This window comes from Hakea prostrata, chromosome 2 (genome assembly GCF_041222555.1).
Source record: "Hakea prostrata isolate BN-2017 chromosome 2, UWA_Hpros_2, whole genome shotgun sequence".
Lineage (NCBI taxonomy): Eukaryota > Viridiplantae > Streptophyta > Magnoliopsida > Proteales > Proteaceae > Hakea > Hakea prostrata.
The window spans coordinates 66,345,369-66,364,032 of record NC_142601.1 but is presented as its reverse complement, the minus strand read 5'-3'; the positions used below and the strand labels follow the sequence as shown (position 1 = coordinate 66,364,032).

Here is an 18,664-nt window from a genome sequence, read left to right as displayed (position 1 = left end):
CCTGATATAACTTATTCTATACTGGTTGGGTTGAGTTGCTCTTAGCAAATTTGCTCCTATTGTTTGAGGAAATCTACCCAGTAATTTATTCCCATGGATTTGTCATGAGTTTAGTTCTCTGAAACAGGATGTGACAGTGAGTGTGTAGTTATTATTTTGAAGAATGAAAAATACCTTAGAATATCTTACTCTGAGGACACTGGCACACGATTCAAGTGTCAGCTGAGTTCTTCCGTTCTTCCATATATATATATATAGTCTTTTAAATTTCAGTTCAGAGAGAAAACCTATTTTTTTGTTTCTCTTTATTTTTGGGAAAGTAAGAGAGACAGACCTTGCTTCTGTCTTGCACCCACTGGATCAGAATCTGGGCAGCCCAGATTTCAGCTTGGCTACTTGTTGCTTTAAACAAAAAGATGCAATGAGTGGGCGAGATATTGAGATTTCGATCCCATGGCGTGCTAGGCCGTTTGTCCTGGGCATTTAATGTATGGGGACAAAAGCAATTTAAAAAAGAGACTAAATCTATTTCTGAGATGATTACATGGAGTCTTGGACACCTTGCTCAATGTGGGTAAGGAGAGTTAAACCAACTATGACAATAAACAGCTACCTCACCCCGTTTTCCAAACGACTCAACCTACCCCAGATCTATTTTGAAAATAATCTCTCCCCTACTTTTCCTTTTCTATATATACTTCCTCAGCTCTGCTTCTCTTCATCCATTCAAGTGTTGTTTATTAATTGCATGCCTCCCTCATTTAACTAGCAGCTTCAAGGTCTACCTGTTTCCGCCTCTCAACCATGGCTGCTTCATCCAAGACTTTCTTCTATTTTTACTGTCATGGTGGCACTTGTGTCACTTCAAAGCATCAGCACCTGCTTCGCTGCTCGCAATCTACTTCAAAAAATTCCTCCTACACCACCTCTACCAACCATCCCCTCAATGCCAAAACCAACATTGCCCTCACCATTGCCAACTGCCCAAGTACCACCTTTGCCCAAGCCAACATTGCCATCACCATTGCCAACTGCCCAAGTACCACCTTTGCCCAAGCCAACATTGCCATCACCATTGCCAACTGCCCAAGTACCACCTTTGCCTAAGGCAACATTGCCACCACCATTGCCAACTGCCCAAGTGCCACCTCTGCCCAAGCCAACATTACCACCACAACCTGCCGGAATGCCGACCATCCCAACCATGCCGACCATGCCTACAATCCCTTCAATCCCTAAGGCCACAGTGCCACCATTGCCCTCTGTTGCAATTCCCACCATCCCTTCCATCCCCTTCAATATACCAACGACAATCCCATCTATCCCCTTCAATATTCCAACGACAATCCCATCTATCCCCTTCCTTTCCCCACCACCTTCTGCTTCAACAACTAGTCCTTGAGATCGATCTTCATGGATGCAATCTGATACTCCTAGACCTTTGTGAAGTGGTTGTTGATTGTGAAGAGAGGCACTAGTAGTTAATGGAGTATTTGCTCTCTGTGATGCTATTAGCTAGATAATCTATGTATGCAGTGTTCTGCTAGCGTGTGAGTGTTTGCTTTATCCATTTTGTCTTTCTGGGTCTTGATTCATTTGTACTATTTTTATGATTCCATTTTCTATGGATTGTGTATTAGTTCGGTGTAGCCTTATACTTATTGTATTCATTTGGGACTGGATTGATTTTAATGAAACACATGAGTTCTCTCTCTCTCACATCAGAAAACCTTTGTTTTTCAATTATATCTGTTGGAATTCTATTAATGGATGTTCGAAATGTACTTAAGAATGTTATTTCATTTGTTATTTATGACTGATGGGTTGTATCTTTTGCAATTCTAAGGAAGTTCAACAATGTACCAACTCCCTTATCAATTCTATGATCGACAGTTTGACTGCTATTCAATTCCAAGTTCTTAAACCCTAGTTAAACCAGTTATTTATTCGATAAATGAACTTTTTACCTCCAAAAAAAAAAAAAAAAAAAAAAAAAGAAGCAATTAAATATTTTGAGTTTTCATCATCGAAGAAGAGAAGAAAATCCAGAGTACGACATAAAAAAAAGGCATCTTAGTTAGTTAATTTCTTATCTCTATCTTCTAAGTAGGGTGTCAATTTGCAATTTGAATCTTTAAATACAAATCAAAACCCATCCATTATAGTCTAAATCAGTTCAAACCAACCTTTAATGGGTTTTGTCTGGATTAAGAGGGTTGTTCAGGTTGGTTCGATCCATTATGAACCAAAACTATTATTTTACAAATATGTTGTATTTGAGCTTTGTATTTTCAACCCAAAACCATTAAATCCAAACCAAAATCACCCCAAACTGCACGCACCCATATATACTTCCAAGGTAGAAGTTAAGAGTTAGTTGAACAACAAAGGACAATAACCTGCTGACACAAAATTAGAAATACGTACATATTACTCTACGTGCATGGGTGAGGAGATAAGCTAACATGGACAATGAGCATGCAACGCATATATTATTAACAAGCTTCTGGAACTGCAACAACCCAGAAACTCAAACAGTCACCAAACCAAGACCTATTTCAACTACTAAATCCAAACTCCTATCCCATAATTTGCTATTCTCTATCCATCCCATGTAGTATTATTCTCCATGATCCATATTTTCTTTTACAGCCATGGCTTCCAAGACCTTCTTCATTTTTTCTGTCACAGTACTTCTTGCACTTTCTTAGTATTTCCTCATCTTTATAGTGTACTTTCTCATCAGATTCATATTTCAAGATTTTCTAGCTTGTGTCATGATCAACTAATAAGGAACTTCAAAATAGATTCTAATATCATTAAATTTTGTGTTTGAGTTTGGTAGTTCAGGCAATAAGTTTTCCAAATCTAGATCCACAGGTTTGCGCTCCTCTCACATCTTCTCACTACACATTTCCTTTAAATACTGATCAATAAAATGACCTTCACATGGATGATGGATTCCTCCTCTAATATGTAGTGAAAAGGTGCAGAGAGACCTATCATCTGGGAGTCTAAGATTTCCGACTTGTCATGGTTACCTCATAAATTTTGTTCTTGTATTGGCTGACCTTGTTTCTTTCCACACCCAAACATTTGAGAGATCAACGTTCATTTCTAAAATTAGCATGACTAACAAATCCATATATAAATAACACATCCAAATCCCTCTATCCTTGCACATTGTGCAGCAACTGCATTTGATAATATTCAAAGTATCGTTCCTCTCTCTCTCTCCCAAACTCAAGTCATTGAATTTCTAAAAGAAAGAAAGTCGGATCATCATAATAATGGCTTGTAATAAGGTGATTGTGATTATGTTTTTGATCTCTAACATGGTTGTCATGGCATCTGGTCAAGGCACTGGAGAGCTCGATCTATGTGTTCCACGATGTATTCCTTTTTGTATGGGAGCTCATAAAAGTGTTGACAACAACATTTGCATGCATGTTTGTAAAAATGCATGTCGTAACATGGACAACAATGTAGAAGCTGTTCTTCAAAAGTTTATTGCAGCTCGTTCTACTGGTAGTTCTAGCACTCAAGGTTGAATTTAAGTCTCTCCATAAGATTAAGAGACTTCTAAGAGTTTCAGGTTAAGCATTCACATTCTTATGATGGATGACCCAAGAATAATCAATTATAACCAAATTTCTTCCTAGTAACAAATATATCTAAGCTAGGGAGCTTTGAGAATTGTAGTAGCTTTTATTATGTATAATGGTTTTGTGAATCCTGTGTGATCTCACACCATTTAAAAATTTTGATGAATTTGTTCCATTACCAATAATATATATTTTTTATTATTTTTTTTCTTCCAATTCATTGCTACTTACATATGATGCACATGTTAATCCAAGATCAAGTGAATGTTATATCGTCTGATTTTGGTTGTTGGTTTCAAGATCAATGAAGTGAAAAAGAAAAGGTTCGTAACAAATGTTAGGATTGCATTGATTCGTAAGAGAACTTTTATGGGTTTTGTCCAAAGAATAAATTAAAATGGGTGTTCGTATATAATTTGAAGAACTTTGAGTTGGATGCCTTTTCAAATTTTGTTTGAAAAATGCACGCACATTTTCAAAGAAAAATTGAATACATATGAGTTTCAATTGGTTGCATTCTTAGATGTCATTTCAAATTATATTTAATAACAGATTTGTTAATCAATATCAAATATTATATGTTATTATTATTACAATTTTTTGGGGATAAATTGTTATTATTACAATTATAGACATATTAATAATATCCAATTGGTTAATATAATTGAGGGTATTTTAGAAAAGAAAATGTTGTCAATTTTCTCTAATTTGTGATTTTATAATAGTAGTATGACATGATATTTTACTGTAACATTGACAAATATGACCAAAATGGAAAATTTTCAATTTAGAATTTCAATGACAAAACTATGGTATGTAACCTAATTGGACCTCTCAAATACTTTATTAGAGTTGTTCATAATGGAGGATACTCTTAGCCTAAATAAATAAAATGTGTTAATCTCCAACGGTGGCTTCAGTTGGTAAAGAACAACATTTCATAAGTAAAACTGTAAGAAGCCAAGGGCCTAAGAATTTGATTCTTTAGAGCTAGGGCCTCTCCCAAGACGTACCCAAATTGACTCGAATATGTAAGATTTTAAGAATTCTAAAGTAACTTGATTTAAATAACGGTGCATAATTTTTTCATTATTTACTAGTCTAGTGATGATATTTTCAAAGGAAATTTTTGAGGAGCACCACAAAATAAATAGTGAAAACAACAGAGACACCCCCAAAGTGTCTCTTAAAATACACAATAGAACACTCTTCTGTTAAGTCATAGTTAAATAATTCATAATTTCTAAATTGTCCTTAGTATCTTGTGACATTATAATGTTGCCCTTAACCACTTGCTTCTAATTTTATATTTTTTAGTGATTTATAGTATCGTAATTCGATAAATCTCAAATAATAGAATCCGGTCATTCATTTTCTTCCTTTTACCAAAAAAAAAAAATTATGTATCTTCCATCCTTTCGAGAATGAGGATACCCATCAAAAGAATACCATTTTCGACAACTACAATAAAAATAGAGACGTATTGATCTGCTCGCATTGTTTGGCAAAAACTATGATCTCCTAAGTTTTCTGATCAAAACCATTGAAAATTGATTACTATTTTAAAACTAAGCTTAGATCACAACTCTGGTTGATCACATTAATACATTCTTTGCTTTTTTTTTCAACAGATTAATTGAAAAACCAAGGTTTTCTGACTAACGAATTAAGTATGGTGGATCAGCCAGATTAAAACTGATCATAGCTTAAGTTGATTTTCTGAATTAGTGACACCATAATCAGTAATCATCAGAGATGCTATTGACATTGGCTATCGACAGCTTTATGTAGAGATGGTTAATTTCTCACTGGTTTTCAATTTAATTCAATGACATGAAATTCTATTAATGGATGTTCCAAATGTACTTAAGAATGTTATTTCATTTGTTATTTATGACTGATGGTTGTACCTAGTCCTAATCAGTTCAAACCAACCCTTAATGGGTTGTGTCTGGGGTTAAGGGGGTTGTTCGGGTTGGTTCGAGCCAACCCATATGCGGTTAGCCCGTTAGTTAACCAAGAGGAAGCACTAGCATCCAAGGTCGTTGAAGAGGTTCCAAACAAGGTAGCAGAATCTAACTCTAGCATCCAACAAGAAGTGTCCAACAAATCGGATGCTTCAATTGTAACTCATACATTTAAGTATAGAACCACCTTCTATTTGATTGCTTCATTGTGTTTGGAAGATTTAATAGTTTACAACGGTTCTAGGTGGGGCTATAACGGTTTAATAATGGGTTGATAATGGTCTCAAAACCGTCACAACCTGAATCCAAACCGTTAGCTAGCCCAAACTGTTATTCAACCCGAAGCAGCCAGACTTGCTCCAAACTGAAACCGAGTTGAAACTATTATTTTGCAAATAAGCCGTGTTTAGGCTTTGTATTTCTAGCCTGGAACCATTAAACCCAAACCAAAACCACCCCAAACTGAACCTTTGTCACCCATACTTCCAAGGTAGACCGTAGAAGTTAAGAGTTAGTTGAACAACAAAGGTCAATAACCTGACACAAAATTAAAAATATGTACATCTTACTCTACGTGCATGGGTGAGGAGGAGATAAGCTAACATGGACAATAAGCATGCAACACATATATTATTAACACGCTTCTGGAATCGCAACAACCCAGAAACTCAAACAGTCACCAAACCAAGACCTATTTCAACTACTAAATCCAAACTCCTATCCCATAATTTGCTATTCTCTATCCATCCCATGTAGTATTATTCTCCACGATCCATGGCTTCCAAGACCTTCTTCGTTTTTTCTGTCACAGTACTTCTTGCACTTCAAAGCATTTTCTTAGTATTTCCTCATCTTTATAGTGTCCTTTATCATCAGATTCATATTTCAAGATTTTCTCGCTTGTTTCATGATCATTAATAAGGAACTTCAAAATAGATTCTAATATCATTAGTTTTTGTGTTTGAGTTTGGTAGTTCGGGCAATAAGTTTTCCAAATCTAGACCCACAAGTTTGCGCTCCTCTCACATCTTCTCGCCACACATTTCCTTTAAATACTGATAAAATGACTTCACAGGAATGATGAATTCCTCCTAATATATATGGAGTGCAAAAGCGTGGAAAGACCCAACATCTGGGAGTCTAAGATTTCCGACTTGTCATGGTTACCTCATAAATTTTGTTCTTGTATTGGCTGACCTTGTTTCTTTCCACACCCCAACATTTGAGAGATCAACGTTCGTTTCTAAAATTAACATGACTAACAAATTTGTATATAAATAACACATCCAAATCCCTCTATCCTTGCACATTGTGCAGCAACTGCATTTGATAATATTCAAAGTATCGTTCCTCTCTCTCTCTCTCACAAACTCAAGTCATTGAATTTCTGAAAGAAAGAAAGTCGGATCATCATAATAATGGCTTGTAATAAGGTGATTGTGATTATGTTTTTGATCTCTAACATGGTTGTCATGGCATCTGGTCAAGTCAGTGGAGAGCTCGATCTATGTGTTCCACGATGTATTCCTATTTGTATGGGAGCTCGTAAAAATGTTGACAACAACGTTTGCATGCAAGTTTGTAAAAATGCATGTCGTAACGTGGACAACAATGTAGAAGCTGTTCTTCAAAAGTTTATTGCAGCTCGTTCTTCTGCTAGTTCTAGCGTTCAGGGTTAAATTAAGGCTCTCCATAGGATTAAGAGACTTCTAAGAGTGTTAAGCATTCATATTCTTATGATGGATGACCCAAGAATAATCAATTACAACCAAATTTCTTCCTAGTAACAAATATACCTAAGCTAGGGAGCTTTGAGAATTGTAGTAGCTTTTGTTATGTATAATGGTTTTGTGAATCCTGCGTGATCTCACACCATTAAAATTTTTTGATGAATATGTTCCATCCTCAATAATATATTTTATTAATTTTTTCCCAATTCATTGCTATTTACATATGATGCACGTAATTTTTTCCCAATTCATTGCTACTTACATATGATGCACGTACATGTTAATCTAAGATCAAGTAAATGTTATATCGTCTTATTTGGGTGGTTGGTTTAAGATGAAGTGAAAAAGAAAAGGTTCGTAACAAATATTAAAATTGCATTGATTCATAACAAATTCTGTTTGAAAAAATGCACGCACATTTTCAAAGAAAAATTAAATACATATGAGTTTCAATTGGTTGCATTATTATATGTCATTTCAAATTATATTTAATAATAGATTCATTAAGTATCAAATATTATATGTTATTACTACAAAAATTTTTTTGGTAAATTATTATTATTACAATTGTAGACATATTAATATATCCAATTAGTTAATATAATTGAGGGTACTTTAGAAAATAAAATGTCATCAGTTTTCTCGAATTTATGATTTTATAATAGTAGTATGAAATGATATTTTACTGTAACTATTGACAAATATGACCAAAATGGAAATTTTCAATTTAGAATTTCAACGACAAAACTATGGTATATAACCTAATTGGACCTCTCATATACTTTATTAGAGTTGTTCATAATGGAGGATATTCTTAGCCTAAATAAATAAAATGTGTTAATCCCAAATGGTGGCTTTCAGTTGGTAAAGAACAACATCTCATAAGTAAAATTGTAAGAAGCCAATGGCCTAAGAATTTGATTCCTTAGAGCTAGGGCCTCCCCAAGGCGTACGTACCCAAATTGACTCAAATATGTAAGATTTTAAGAATTCTAAACTAACTTGATTGAAATATCAATGCTTAATTTTTTTCATTATTTAGTAGTCTCGTGATGATATTTCAAAGGAAATTTTTGAAGGGCACCCCAAAATAAATAGTGAAAACTACAAACACTTTAGAAATATATCGGTAGAGACACCCCCAAAGTGTCTCTTAAAATACACAATGGAACACTCTTCTGTTAAGTCATAGTTAGATAATGCATAATTTCTAAATTGTCCTTAATACTTTGTGACATTATAATGTTGCCCTTAACCACTTGTTTCTAATTTTTTTTTTAGTGATTCTATAGTATCATAATTCGAAAAATCTCAAATAATAGAACCCGATCATCCATTTTCTTCCTTTCACCAAAAAAAATAAAATTTAATCTATCTTCCTTTCTTCCGGGAATAAGGATACTCATCAAAAGGGTACTGTTTCGACATCTACGATAAAAATAGAGACGTATTGGCTTGCTCGCATTTTTTTGGCAAAAACTATAATCTCCTATGTTTTTTTGGTCAAACCATTGAAAATTGATTACTATTTTAAAACTAAACTTAGATCACAACTCTGGTTGACCTTGTTTTTTTTTTTCTTTTTTCTTTTTTGTGGGTAGAGATCTCGTTTCTTTCTACACCACAATATTTGAGAAATCGATGTTCTTTCCAAAATTAGTGCAATTAAAAAACCCTTTTAAGTGAGACACAGATGCATCAAATCTTCTTCTTCTTGTATGTTTTCTTGTTAATTCCCTTAACCTGCAATCCCACAAACCCAAGTTAAGTTCTTTAGTTCTTGAAAAGGATAGAAAGGAAGATCAAGATACAAATGGATAGCAACAAAGGGATTATCATGCCTTTGATCTTCGTAATGGTCATCTGGGCTAGTTTTAAAGTCACTGAAGAAGAACTCGATTCATGCGTGCAAGGATGTATGCCTGTATGCATGAAAGTCCCTTCTGCTACCACCGAAGCTTGTGAGAAGGCTTGTGCAAATGGGTGTCAAAAAACCAAAGGCAATGGAGATGATGTTGCTGATGGTTTCAATGGTACCGGCCGTAGCAACTAATGGCTGACATTGGACTTGGAAATTCAATCAAGTCTCTCAAATTTTTTGATAAAGAGAACTCAAAGTTAGGCATTCATATTTGTATGATGAGACAACAATAATTGATTAGAACCAAAACTAAGGGATTTTTGGAGAAAATTGTAGCTTTTATTATGTTTATATAATCGTGTGCTATTGGTGTTATAGTGAAAATTGTACGTGAACCATGCACAAAGAAATTTTGATGATGTAATTCATCATCAATGAAATAAATTTTGCTATTTTTTCTGTCAATCACATTATTTTTAAGATAGTTACTTAGAGAAGATATAATTTGGCATTAAAATGAAGTAATGACACAAGTAAGAGTTTAGTAAATTACCATCTATAAGATTGACTATCAATTACATCATAATGGCATGACTATAAAGGTATCTAGAAAATAATGAAGAAGATATATTTTCTATCTTTTACATACTAATTAAACAGGGAAGAGATACAAACTCATGGCCAGAAAAATCCTCAAGAAGTTGGTCGGGAACACAATTAGTAAATTCATATGTTTATTTTTCCAGTTATCTACAAGCTTGATCTTATACTCTACCTTGAAGGCATTCAATTTTCCTGTTACTTTGGATTTATGAGTTTTAATGGAAAATAAAAAAATAAGAAATAGAATGCCTAAAAGAAGATGATAAAATTAAAGAGCAAATTGCATTGACACTCCAAAATGGAACACTTAAAACACTTACACCACACTTCATGTTTGAAAAACACAAAGACCCCAAAATTGGGTTTTTTCATTTGGTACATTAATTCAATTATTCACTGAAAATCGTAAGTTACTGTTTATTATAAGGATATTTTTAGAATTTAAAGAAAATAAACAATGATTTAACGGTTTTTAAGGACAAATTGGACTAATTTGTCCAATGAAAATCTAATTTTGGGGTCTTTATATTTTTCAAACATAAAGTTGGGTGTCAATGCTTTAAGGCCTCCATTTTGGGTCGTCGGTGCAACTTGCTCTAAATTAACCCTCGAATCTTCAAGCCTTTCTTTGTTGATGGTGTGAACTATATTTTGCGAATTTTTTGAGTGATGTGTCAGATGATATTTTTTCCTATATTTGACCGATCAATCTTAGATGAGATCCAAAAGAATCACAAATTATACTAGATTGAGTTTTTTATTTGTGATTCCTAAGTAATGCTGAAACTGATGTTGTATCCTTTAAGATGAAAAAATTACTTGTGATGAAAAAATTACTTGTGATTCACTCTAATATTACTAGTTATTCATACATAACATTGTTAGTTAGATTCTATTAGATAATTCAGATTTCGAACATTAAATGTTCAAATTTCTCATCTCATTCCATACTCAACCCTGATGAAGAGATCCCCTCTTCACCCATTATCTTTCTACACCTTACCAAAAATTACAGTTCCCACCTCCTGCTTGGCCACCAGTATCCCCACATCTTTATTGTGAAAAAAAAAAAGGGTTCTAGGGGCGCAGAAGGGGAGACCCACAATTTAAAATTGGTAATAAAAGTATTTTAGAGCATATGTCCATTTCATGGTCTCATTTTGTATATACTGTTCTTGAAAAACCGACCATTCATAATTTCTTATTTGTAATTGGTTGAGCTTGTTTTTTTCCACACCACAACATATGAGAAATTATGGTTCATCTCGAAATTTAGTGCAACCAATAAACTCATATAAGGAAAGACATGCAAATGCTTCTCCATCCATGCTCGTAATTTCATCAACTTTACTTGATCAACATTTTAGTTACCAATGAAGAGATATGTGATGAATGAAGAGATACTTTCAAGTTTTAAGCTCCCTTTGAAAAAAATAAAAATAAAATAAAACTCCTATTCAGACTTATGATAGGGAATTCTTAAAATTGTAGCTTTTATTCTCATCAATATAGTAATCTATTTATTTTATCTGAGGTTCATCTGGGCCAGCTTGAGCGCATGAATGGATGTGAACCCAAGACTTCCCCTAGGGAAGTGGGTCTTCAACTACTTTAACATTGGCTTTAATATATGTAATCTTGTGCTGTTGGTTTTGAAAGTCTGAAATGTTAACCAATCACACCACCAAAAGACTACATATGATGAATTTTCATCAGAATAATAAGATAGCATTTCCGAATCAATTTGCTCATTTTTGTTAGAAATTTGACATTACTATATTTAGAATTTAGAAAAATTTCCGCAGAAGAAGATTCTGTACGAACTAGGAAGTGAAGGAAAAGTAAAGAGGAAGGATTTTTTTCAAACAAAGAAAACTGAGGAAGATTTTGATGCGATTCTCATCGACGTTCAAAGAAAGTGACATCACGGTTGTAAAACTTTCTGGAGATCTGATGGGTCAACGTATGCATTACAGAGGCCACAAATGGTTTTTCGTCCCAACAAATTTTTGTGGAAACTCAAATATTGTGAATCACAACAAATCTATGCCTCCTTTTGTTGCTGCTTCAAATCCGGACTAACCAAACTCATGTTTTCTGAATCTGGGTACAATCGAGAATCCCCTCAAACCCAGAAGTGATTATTGGAGTAAGGAGAAGAAAATAATAGGACCCACCAGAGGGAAAGTATTTCAACCGTAAGGTTGAGGATTTGGGAAAAACCTAATACGGTTTTTGATTTGGCTCTAGATTTTTTGTGGGTATCATGGCTCTTCCAATTACCAGTTCAAGTTTCTCTTTGTTTCATCAGAGAAGAGTTCTGAGAATAAGAGCAGTTGCATCTGAGGAATTTGCTTCTTTGAAAACAGAAGAAGATAAGGTAAAGGTGGGTGGTTCTGATTTGAAGGTCACGAAGCTTGGAATTGGGGCTTGGTCTTGGGGTGACACCAGCTACTGGAATAACTTCGAGTGGGATGGTATGTTCCAGGCAAAACGAAAATGATATGAAAGAGATGGAGAACTTCTTATCTTTTCATACTGTGATAAATCAAATCAGATAGTATTCTTTAAAAGTTACAATATCTCAACATTGTTAGGAGAAAAGTTGAAAGGTAGAACTCTAATTTGTATTCAGTTCATCATCTTCCTGCAGTTTACATGTAATTCTGGAGTTGTTCTATTTAATCATTCATGAATGTGACTATTGAGTTTCTTAATCTTATCATTTTTGGATGGCTAACTCATTGCATATTTGTAGATAATTTTAGGTTCTGTTGAGATGTATTATTTTGTTTTCTCATTGGTTCTCCATTTGGTTATGAGTTCTTCATGTTCGTTGCATTGGATAATGGAAGTGTTTGCCATTAATTTTTTTTTTTTTTTTTTTTTTTGGGGGGTGGGGGGGCTACAGTCAATGAAGCCTTTTTGATAGTCAATTTGTTCCTTTTTTTTCACAGAAAAATTATCTAATTTATAAATTAAATATTAAGCTGAAACCATCACTTGTTTCATTTCCATAAATTCTGTTTCCTGCAATGATCTCCAAATCCATTTGGATGAAACTTAATATCTTAATGGGACATGTATTTTCAAATTTTCAACAAAGGGTTCACAGTGACATTAGTCAATCTGTAATGCTTTATCTAGAAGCCAAATTGACTAATTTTTGTATGTGCAAACATTCCATATCTTGAGATTGAACCATTTTATATTCTCATCCTGCAAGGGACCATAAAGCCTTGATTTGTAATCTGTCACTAAACTTTTATTTTCCAAGGAGCATTAATTCAGGTTGATCTGTGCGAGAATTGTCTCATTTGGAGAGTGTAAACATTATTAGTGATTTACCTCTTAATAATGACAGATAGGAAGCTGAAGGCGGCCAATGGGGCCTTCCAGGCCAGTATTGACTGTGGCATAACTCTCTTTGATACAGCTGAGGTTTATGGCTCAACGGTGAGAATCTAGGTTTCTTCCATTATTTACCCCTTCGTCCACAGCATTACTTGATAAAATTTTGCGTTGAATATATTTTCTGCTCTTTCAGTTGTCTCTGGGTGCAGTTAATTCAGAAACATTACTGGGAAGGTAACACCAATCACATGACCTTCCTGTTAAGCTATGAAAACTTTTCTTGATTTCTGTATTAACCATAACAGTGTGATTCTTCTTGAGGCTAGAGAACTGAATTGAGTATGGTCACCAAAGTTAATAAGAATGAAATGCTATGTTTTTAATTCTCTCCCCTGTTTTTGAGATCTATTCCTATCTTTCATCTATGTTTACTCTTTTTCTGTAGATTCATAAAGGAAAGGAAAGAGAAAGATCCATCAGTAGAGGCTGCTGTTGCAACCAAGTTTGCAGCTCTGCCATGGAGGTTTGGTCGTGGAAGTGTTGTCTCAGCCCTTAAGGATTCCCTGTGCCGTCTTGGCCTTTCTTCAGTGGAACTATACCAGCTTCATTGGTTTGTATTTCATGAGCATATGGTTATTAGCTTTTGTGAATCTCTGGGAAAACATAATAGATAATGAAAGTTGTTATGTTAATTCAGGCCAGGAGTCTGGGGAAATGAAGGTTAGTCAATATTACTTTCGCCACATTCTTAAGGAAAACAAGTCACTGTCTCAATGAGCACTAGTATTTTATCATTCTTATGCTCAGTGTTTTAAGACTCTTCTCACTTAGATAATAAGAAGATTTTTACAGGTTACATTGATGGCCTTGGAGATGCGGTTGAGCAGGGCCTTGTGAAGGCTGTTGGTGTATCAAATTACAATGGTAATTTTTCTCGTTTTCAGCAAGATAATGTTTATGGTTTTTGTGCAGAAAAATGGTAGCAAGGGAAACAAATTAGATGTCTTTGGATTACAAAAGATTAAATCTTGTTTCTTCTCTTTAGGCCATCTAATCATTTTTGGGGATTCCAAGGTTGTGCAACCATGCCAAGGACTTTGACAAATCTATTTTAACTAGAGCAAAATTTGTACGAAAACCCATGGTTTCAAGTTAACAAATCATCTGTTCCAAGTGAATTTTATAGTTCTTTCTTGCTCAACTTGGAGCTTTGATTAATACCTGTTATGGATTTCAGAAAGACGTCTCCGTGAGGCTTATGAGCAGCTTAAGAAGAGAGGTATTCCACTGGCTTCCAACCAGGTAAATTACAGCCTCATATACAGAGCTCCAGAGGAAAATGGTGTGAAAGCCACCTGTGATGAGTTGGGGATCACTTTGATTGCGTATTCTCCGATTGCTCAAGGTGGGATTCCTACATCCATATGTACCTAGAAACCTTCTGCTAAAAATTAGAAGTTAGAACTTAAGGAGAATCTAGACAACTGCTATTTCATCATTTTCAACTGTACTTTTTAAGTTGAGTATTTGTATAGCAAGTCAGTCATTTAATGATACTATGGAGGGTTAAATAAACTTTCCATTACTTTTATGTGGAATTTTTTTTTTACCCCAGCACCTATAAATATTTTCTCCCCCCTGTGTCCCACTTCAAACATTTCCTTCAATACTTCCTTCTCAAGCTTTACAAAAGTTGCTGACTTTTAGTTGACCTTGTGTCTTCTTCACTTGTTCTTTGCCTAGAGAAATTTCATCAAGCTGTCAATTTTACAGGTTCTTTTTTTGGTAGTGCTCAATTGAGATAAGTGTTCACCTTTTTTAGTTTTCATTTTTGAGTCCAAAAGGATTGCTTCAGAAGTTTATTCAATTCTACACACCGATCTCTTTCTATTTATTTATAATCTTGTCTAATGTATCTGTTCATTAATCACTATCATTTGAATGTGTAGGTGCTCTTACAGGAAAATACACACCAGATAATCCACCCTCTGGTCCCCGAGGCCGGATATACACTCCTGAGTTCCTCATAAAGGTCATAAAACAGCACATTCTAATTTAACATCATCCACTAGGAATAATGTTCACAATCATAATTAGAGCATCTGGATATGACCATGATAACTTTTGATTGGTCGCGTTTGATTTTGATTCCTGGATCCATTATTCCTGCACACCACTGATACTTCCTCACAAAGCAAGAAAATTCCTTCAACCAGACACAGAAACTGAAGCAGCAGCATCAAGTAGCTTTCACCTGAAGTTCCAAATTCCCCATCTGGGCTTTGGGTTTGATGTTCATATGAGTTACAATGAAATTGACGAAGTTTATTAAATCATGGAAGGCCACTTCTATTCCAGTCTACAAAGAGGCAACCTGTCTCTGGTCCCTTTCCTCTCTCAGTCCACACAACCATCAATGGCACTATGAAATCTTTTCCAACAGCATCCTTGTGATGCCAAGAGCTTGATATTCTGTTTTTCAGTAGCCTCCAGACAACCATAAGGGGAACAAACTTCAGTCTGCAGGGTTTTCTTGCAATTGTGAGGTGAATGAAAATATGAATCATATATTCATATTTTTCACCATGAACAAAGGTTACAGTTTTGACCATTCAACCATATCATGCCATTTAAGGCAGAAACCTATTCTATTGGCAAAAAACTGAGGGAAAAGGAAGGTGAACTGGCCATGGTGAAACTGTTTAACTAAAAATTACACTCCCCATTAAAGATGAGGCCTCCCCTGTATGATGATGCACTGTGACCCACCCAAATTATCCTATATCAGTCTTGGTTATTTGCTTGGCTTGCTTTCGTGCAATATTTCATAATCTCACAATGTTCCTATGCTCTGATCCTTATGATTCCAAAAAATTGACAGGATTTAGGATGATCCTACAACCCATAGTTACAATTACACCTCTGGGTTCTAATTTTCTTGGCTTCAATAAAAACAACCCAAGTGCAGCCTTAGAGTCATTTAGATAAACTGTTATTATGGTCTGCAGACTTTTACAGGGACTAAGTCTTTCAGAAATAGTGTTATATTGGTTTTTGATATTTTAATGGGACTGGTACTTATGCATGCCAGAATTTGTTGACAAACCTGCCATAGGTTATACATTTGCCATTGCATTCAACCCAGAATGAAGTATAGATGCTCCCAGCTACATTCCAACCTGTGCTAACCGTTTTTCTTTTCTGTTGTTCTGCTGGTGCTATGCAGCTCCAGCCTCTGTTGGATAGAATCCAAGAGATAGGACAGAACTACAGCAAAACTCCCACACAGGTTCTATCTCAACTTCTTTTACCATTATTTTAGAAAGCTGTTAAGAAAAAAAGAATCCCTCTCTTCATGCAGCTTAGAAGAGCTAACGTTCCAAAACATCTTAAGTCGAGGCTTTATGTGTAGTGCATACCTACCATGCACATTAGCATATCTCTCAGAGAAATAGGCTATTTATTAATTTACCAAAAATCTTAGGAACAAGGTTCTGCATGCAGGTGGTTCTGAACTGGCTTATAGCCCAGGAGAATGTCATACCTATCCCTGGAGCCAAAAATGCAGAACAAGCTAAAGAATTTGCAGGTGCTCTTGGGTGGCGACTCACAGATGAGGAGATTGTAGAGCTTCGGTCATTGGCCTCAAAAACAAGACCAGTTACTGGTTTCCCTGTTGAAAACTTGTAAATGTAAAAAATCATCAACCACCTTCATTAGGGGTACAATGCCATCACATTGTGAAAATAGATGAGCTTCCTTGAGGTACCAATTTAAAATGCCTACCGAAACTTAATATTTGCTTTATCAGTAACTTCTTGTGACATATATGTGAATAATATGATTAATTTTAACATTCAATCAAAATTCTGTGTTACTGTCATTTTTCATCTTCTGCATGACCTATGTTTGTAATGAATTGGCTGTTTAATCTATTCAAGCATGATTACAGAGCAGTCTCACTTGGAACTTGTAACAACATTGAAAATTCTGCTAAGAATTGATAAACTAGCTCCCTTGATCTCATGGAACCCATAACAGTTATGAAGTCACCTTCAACCATAATGCTATTCATGCTTGCCCCAAGGGATAACTCCAATATAATCATGCACTAGATTGATATTGACACTTTCTTGGAAATAAATCAAAATCAAATCGGATAGTTACAAATTCTATAGCATCAATGTGTAGGTTTGTTCCAATCTGATCCCACCGGTATACAATCCCAAATTCCCAGAGAGGCAACCAAAGTTCCAGGCATTGGAATAACCTAGTGAACTTGAACTGAAATCATGAAAACAAGTTCAGGTATTCAGAAACCATCTATGGTTTGTAATTAGTTCAAGGCTGCAGAATCATGGAAACCATCTATAGCTGTGTAATTGGTATATTCTTCCATCATCTGTAGCAGTTAATTGTATGATATATTCATTTATCCTTCCATTGCCATACCTACCATAGCTATGTTCATATCTTCTTCCAGTGCCACCACAGCACTCTTTTTGTTGTTTTTCTTCATTTGCTTCTTAACTTGCCCATCAGACACTTTTACGGCTAATCTTATATACTTTACATAAGACCCGTTTATCCAATTGGGAAAAAAATTAAAGAGAAGAATTTGTAAGACAAATTTTTCTATTCCTTTCAATAATATAATAGAGAGAATGTAACTGGAAAAGAAAACAAAAGGAAAAGTAAAAAAAAAAGAAAAGTGAGAGAATTAAGCAGGTAAAATCAATTATTTTTTGTGCATTACTTTCCTATTCGATATTTCTTGCATGATACAATTTGTTTTTTGTTTCCTGATTTTGACATCTCCAAAAAAGACAAGAATTTCTTTTTTATGGCACTTAATCTTGAAGTCACTTTAAAAAAAGACATATCTTGGGCTTCGGAAGAACATTGTCTGCTATTTCCATGGTGATACTTAAAAGTCTTTTACTCTCTTTTTGTATTTCTTATTTCTCTGCATAATTGATAATCATGATGTAAGATTAGTGAAAATAAATTTATTGAATAAAAGATGATATTAAAAACGTAAAGTAGAAAAAATTAGAAAAAACATTTTCAATTATTTAGAATAAACTAAAAAACCAAAATAAGTGAAATTAAGAAGAGAATATGAAATTGATAAAAGAAACTTACTTATGAGTTGTTCAGGGTCAACTTTGTAGAGGTCTACATATTTGGTAAAAATCCAAACCTAACTTGTAACAGTAACACCATATTATTAGCAGAAAACAATCACACCATGTTATTATGCTCTATGATATTAATCTTCTCTCTCCATATACAGCTGTAGATAAACAATGAAATTAGTCAAGAAGAGTATCAATAAAGTGCATGGAATAAAAACATATTATAAGGACAAGAAGGAAAGTGATGCAGTTCTTGTATACAACCTTCATCAATTTGATAATTTTCTTTCAATATTTTTCAAAAAATTTCGATTAAATGACTTTTTGACAAATCACTTATTGCTATAGCATTGAGGGTTCAGCTTCTCTCCTTGGAGAAAATCTCCCAACGAGTGCATCGGGAGAA

General features: G+C 34.6%; 2 protein-coding genes across 2 annotated transcripts; one reads left to right on the top strand and one right to left on the bottom strand.

Annotated features, from left to right (window-relative positions):
* Window positions 1-254: 254 nt before the first annotated feature.
* LOC149025776 (uncharacterized) lies at window positions 255-2,677 on the bottom strand. The gene is made up of 3 exons (XM_089143600.1): window positions 2,651-2,677; window positions 2,435-2,512; window positions 255-1,515 (listed from the first exon to the last, which is right to left on the bottom strand). The coding sequence occupies exons 1-3, from the start codon at window positions 2,675-2,677 to the stop codon at window positions 904-906; spliced, it is 717 nt and encodes a 238-aa protein (XP_088999726.1). The 3' UTR covers window positions 255-903.
* An 8,765-nt stretch (window positions 2,678-11,442) lies between these two features.
* On the top strand, window positions 11,443-17,184 carry LOC149025775 (NAD(P)-linked oxidoreductase superfamily protein). Its single transcript, XM_089145982.1, has 10 exons — window positions 11,443-12,243; window positions 13,131-13,222; window positions 13,314-13,354; window positions 13,566-13,730; window positions 13,818-13,840; window positions 13,973-14,044; window positions 14,358-14,525; window positions 15,070-15,152; window positions 16,347-16,409; window positions 16,625-17,184. Exons 1-10 carry the CDS (start codon window positions 12,033-12,035, stop codon window positions 16,808-16,810), a joined length of 1,104 nt encoding a protein of 367 aa, XP_089002108.1. The 5' UTR covers window positions 11,443-12,032; the 3' UTR covers window positions 16,811-17,184.
* The last annotated feature ends 1,480 nt before the right edge of the window (window positions 17,185-18,664 follow it).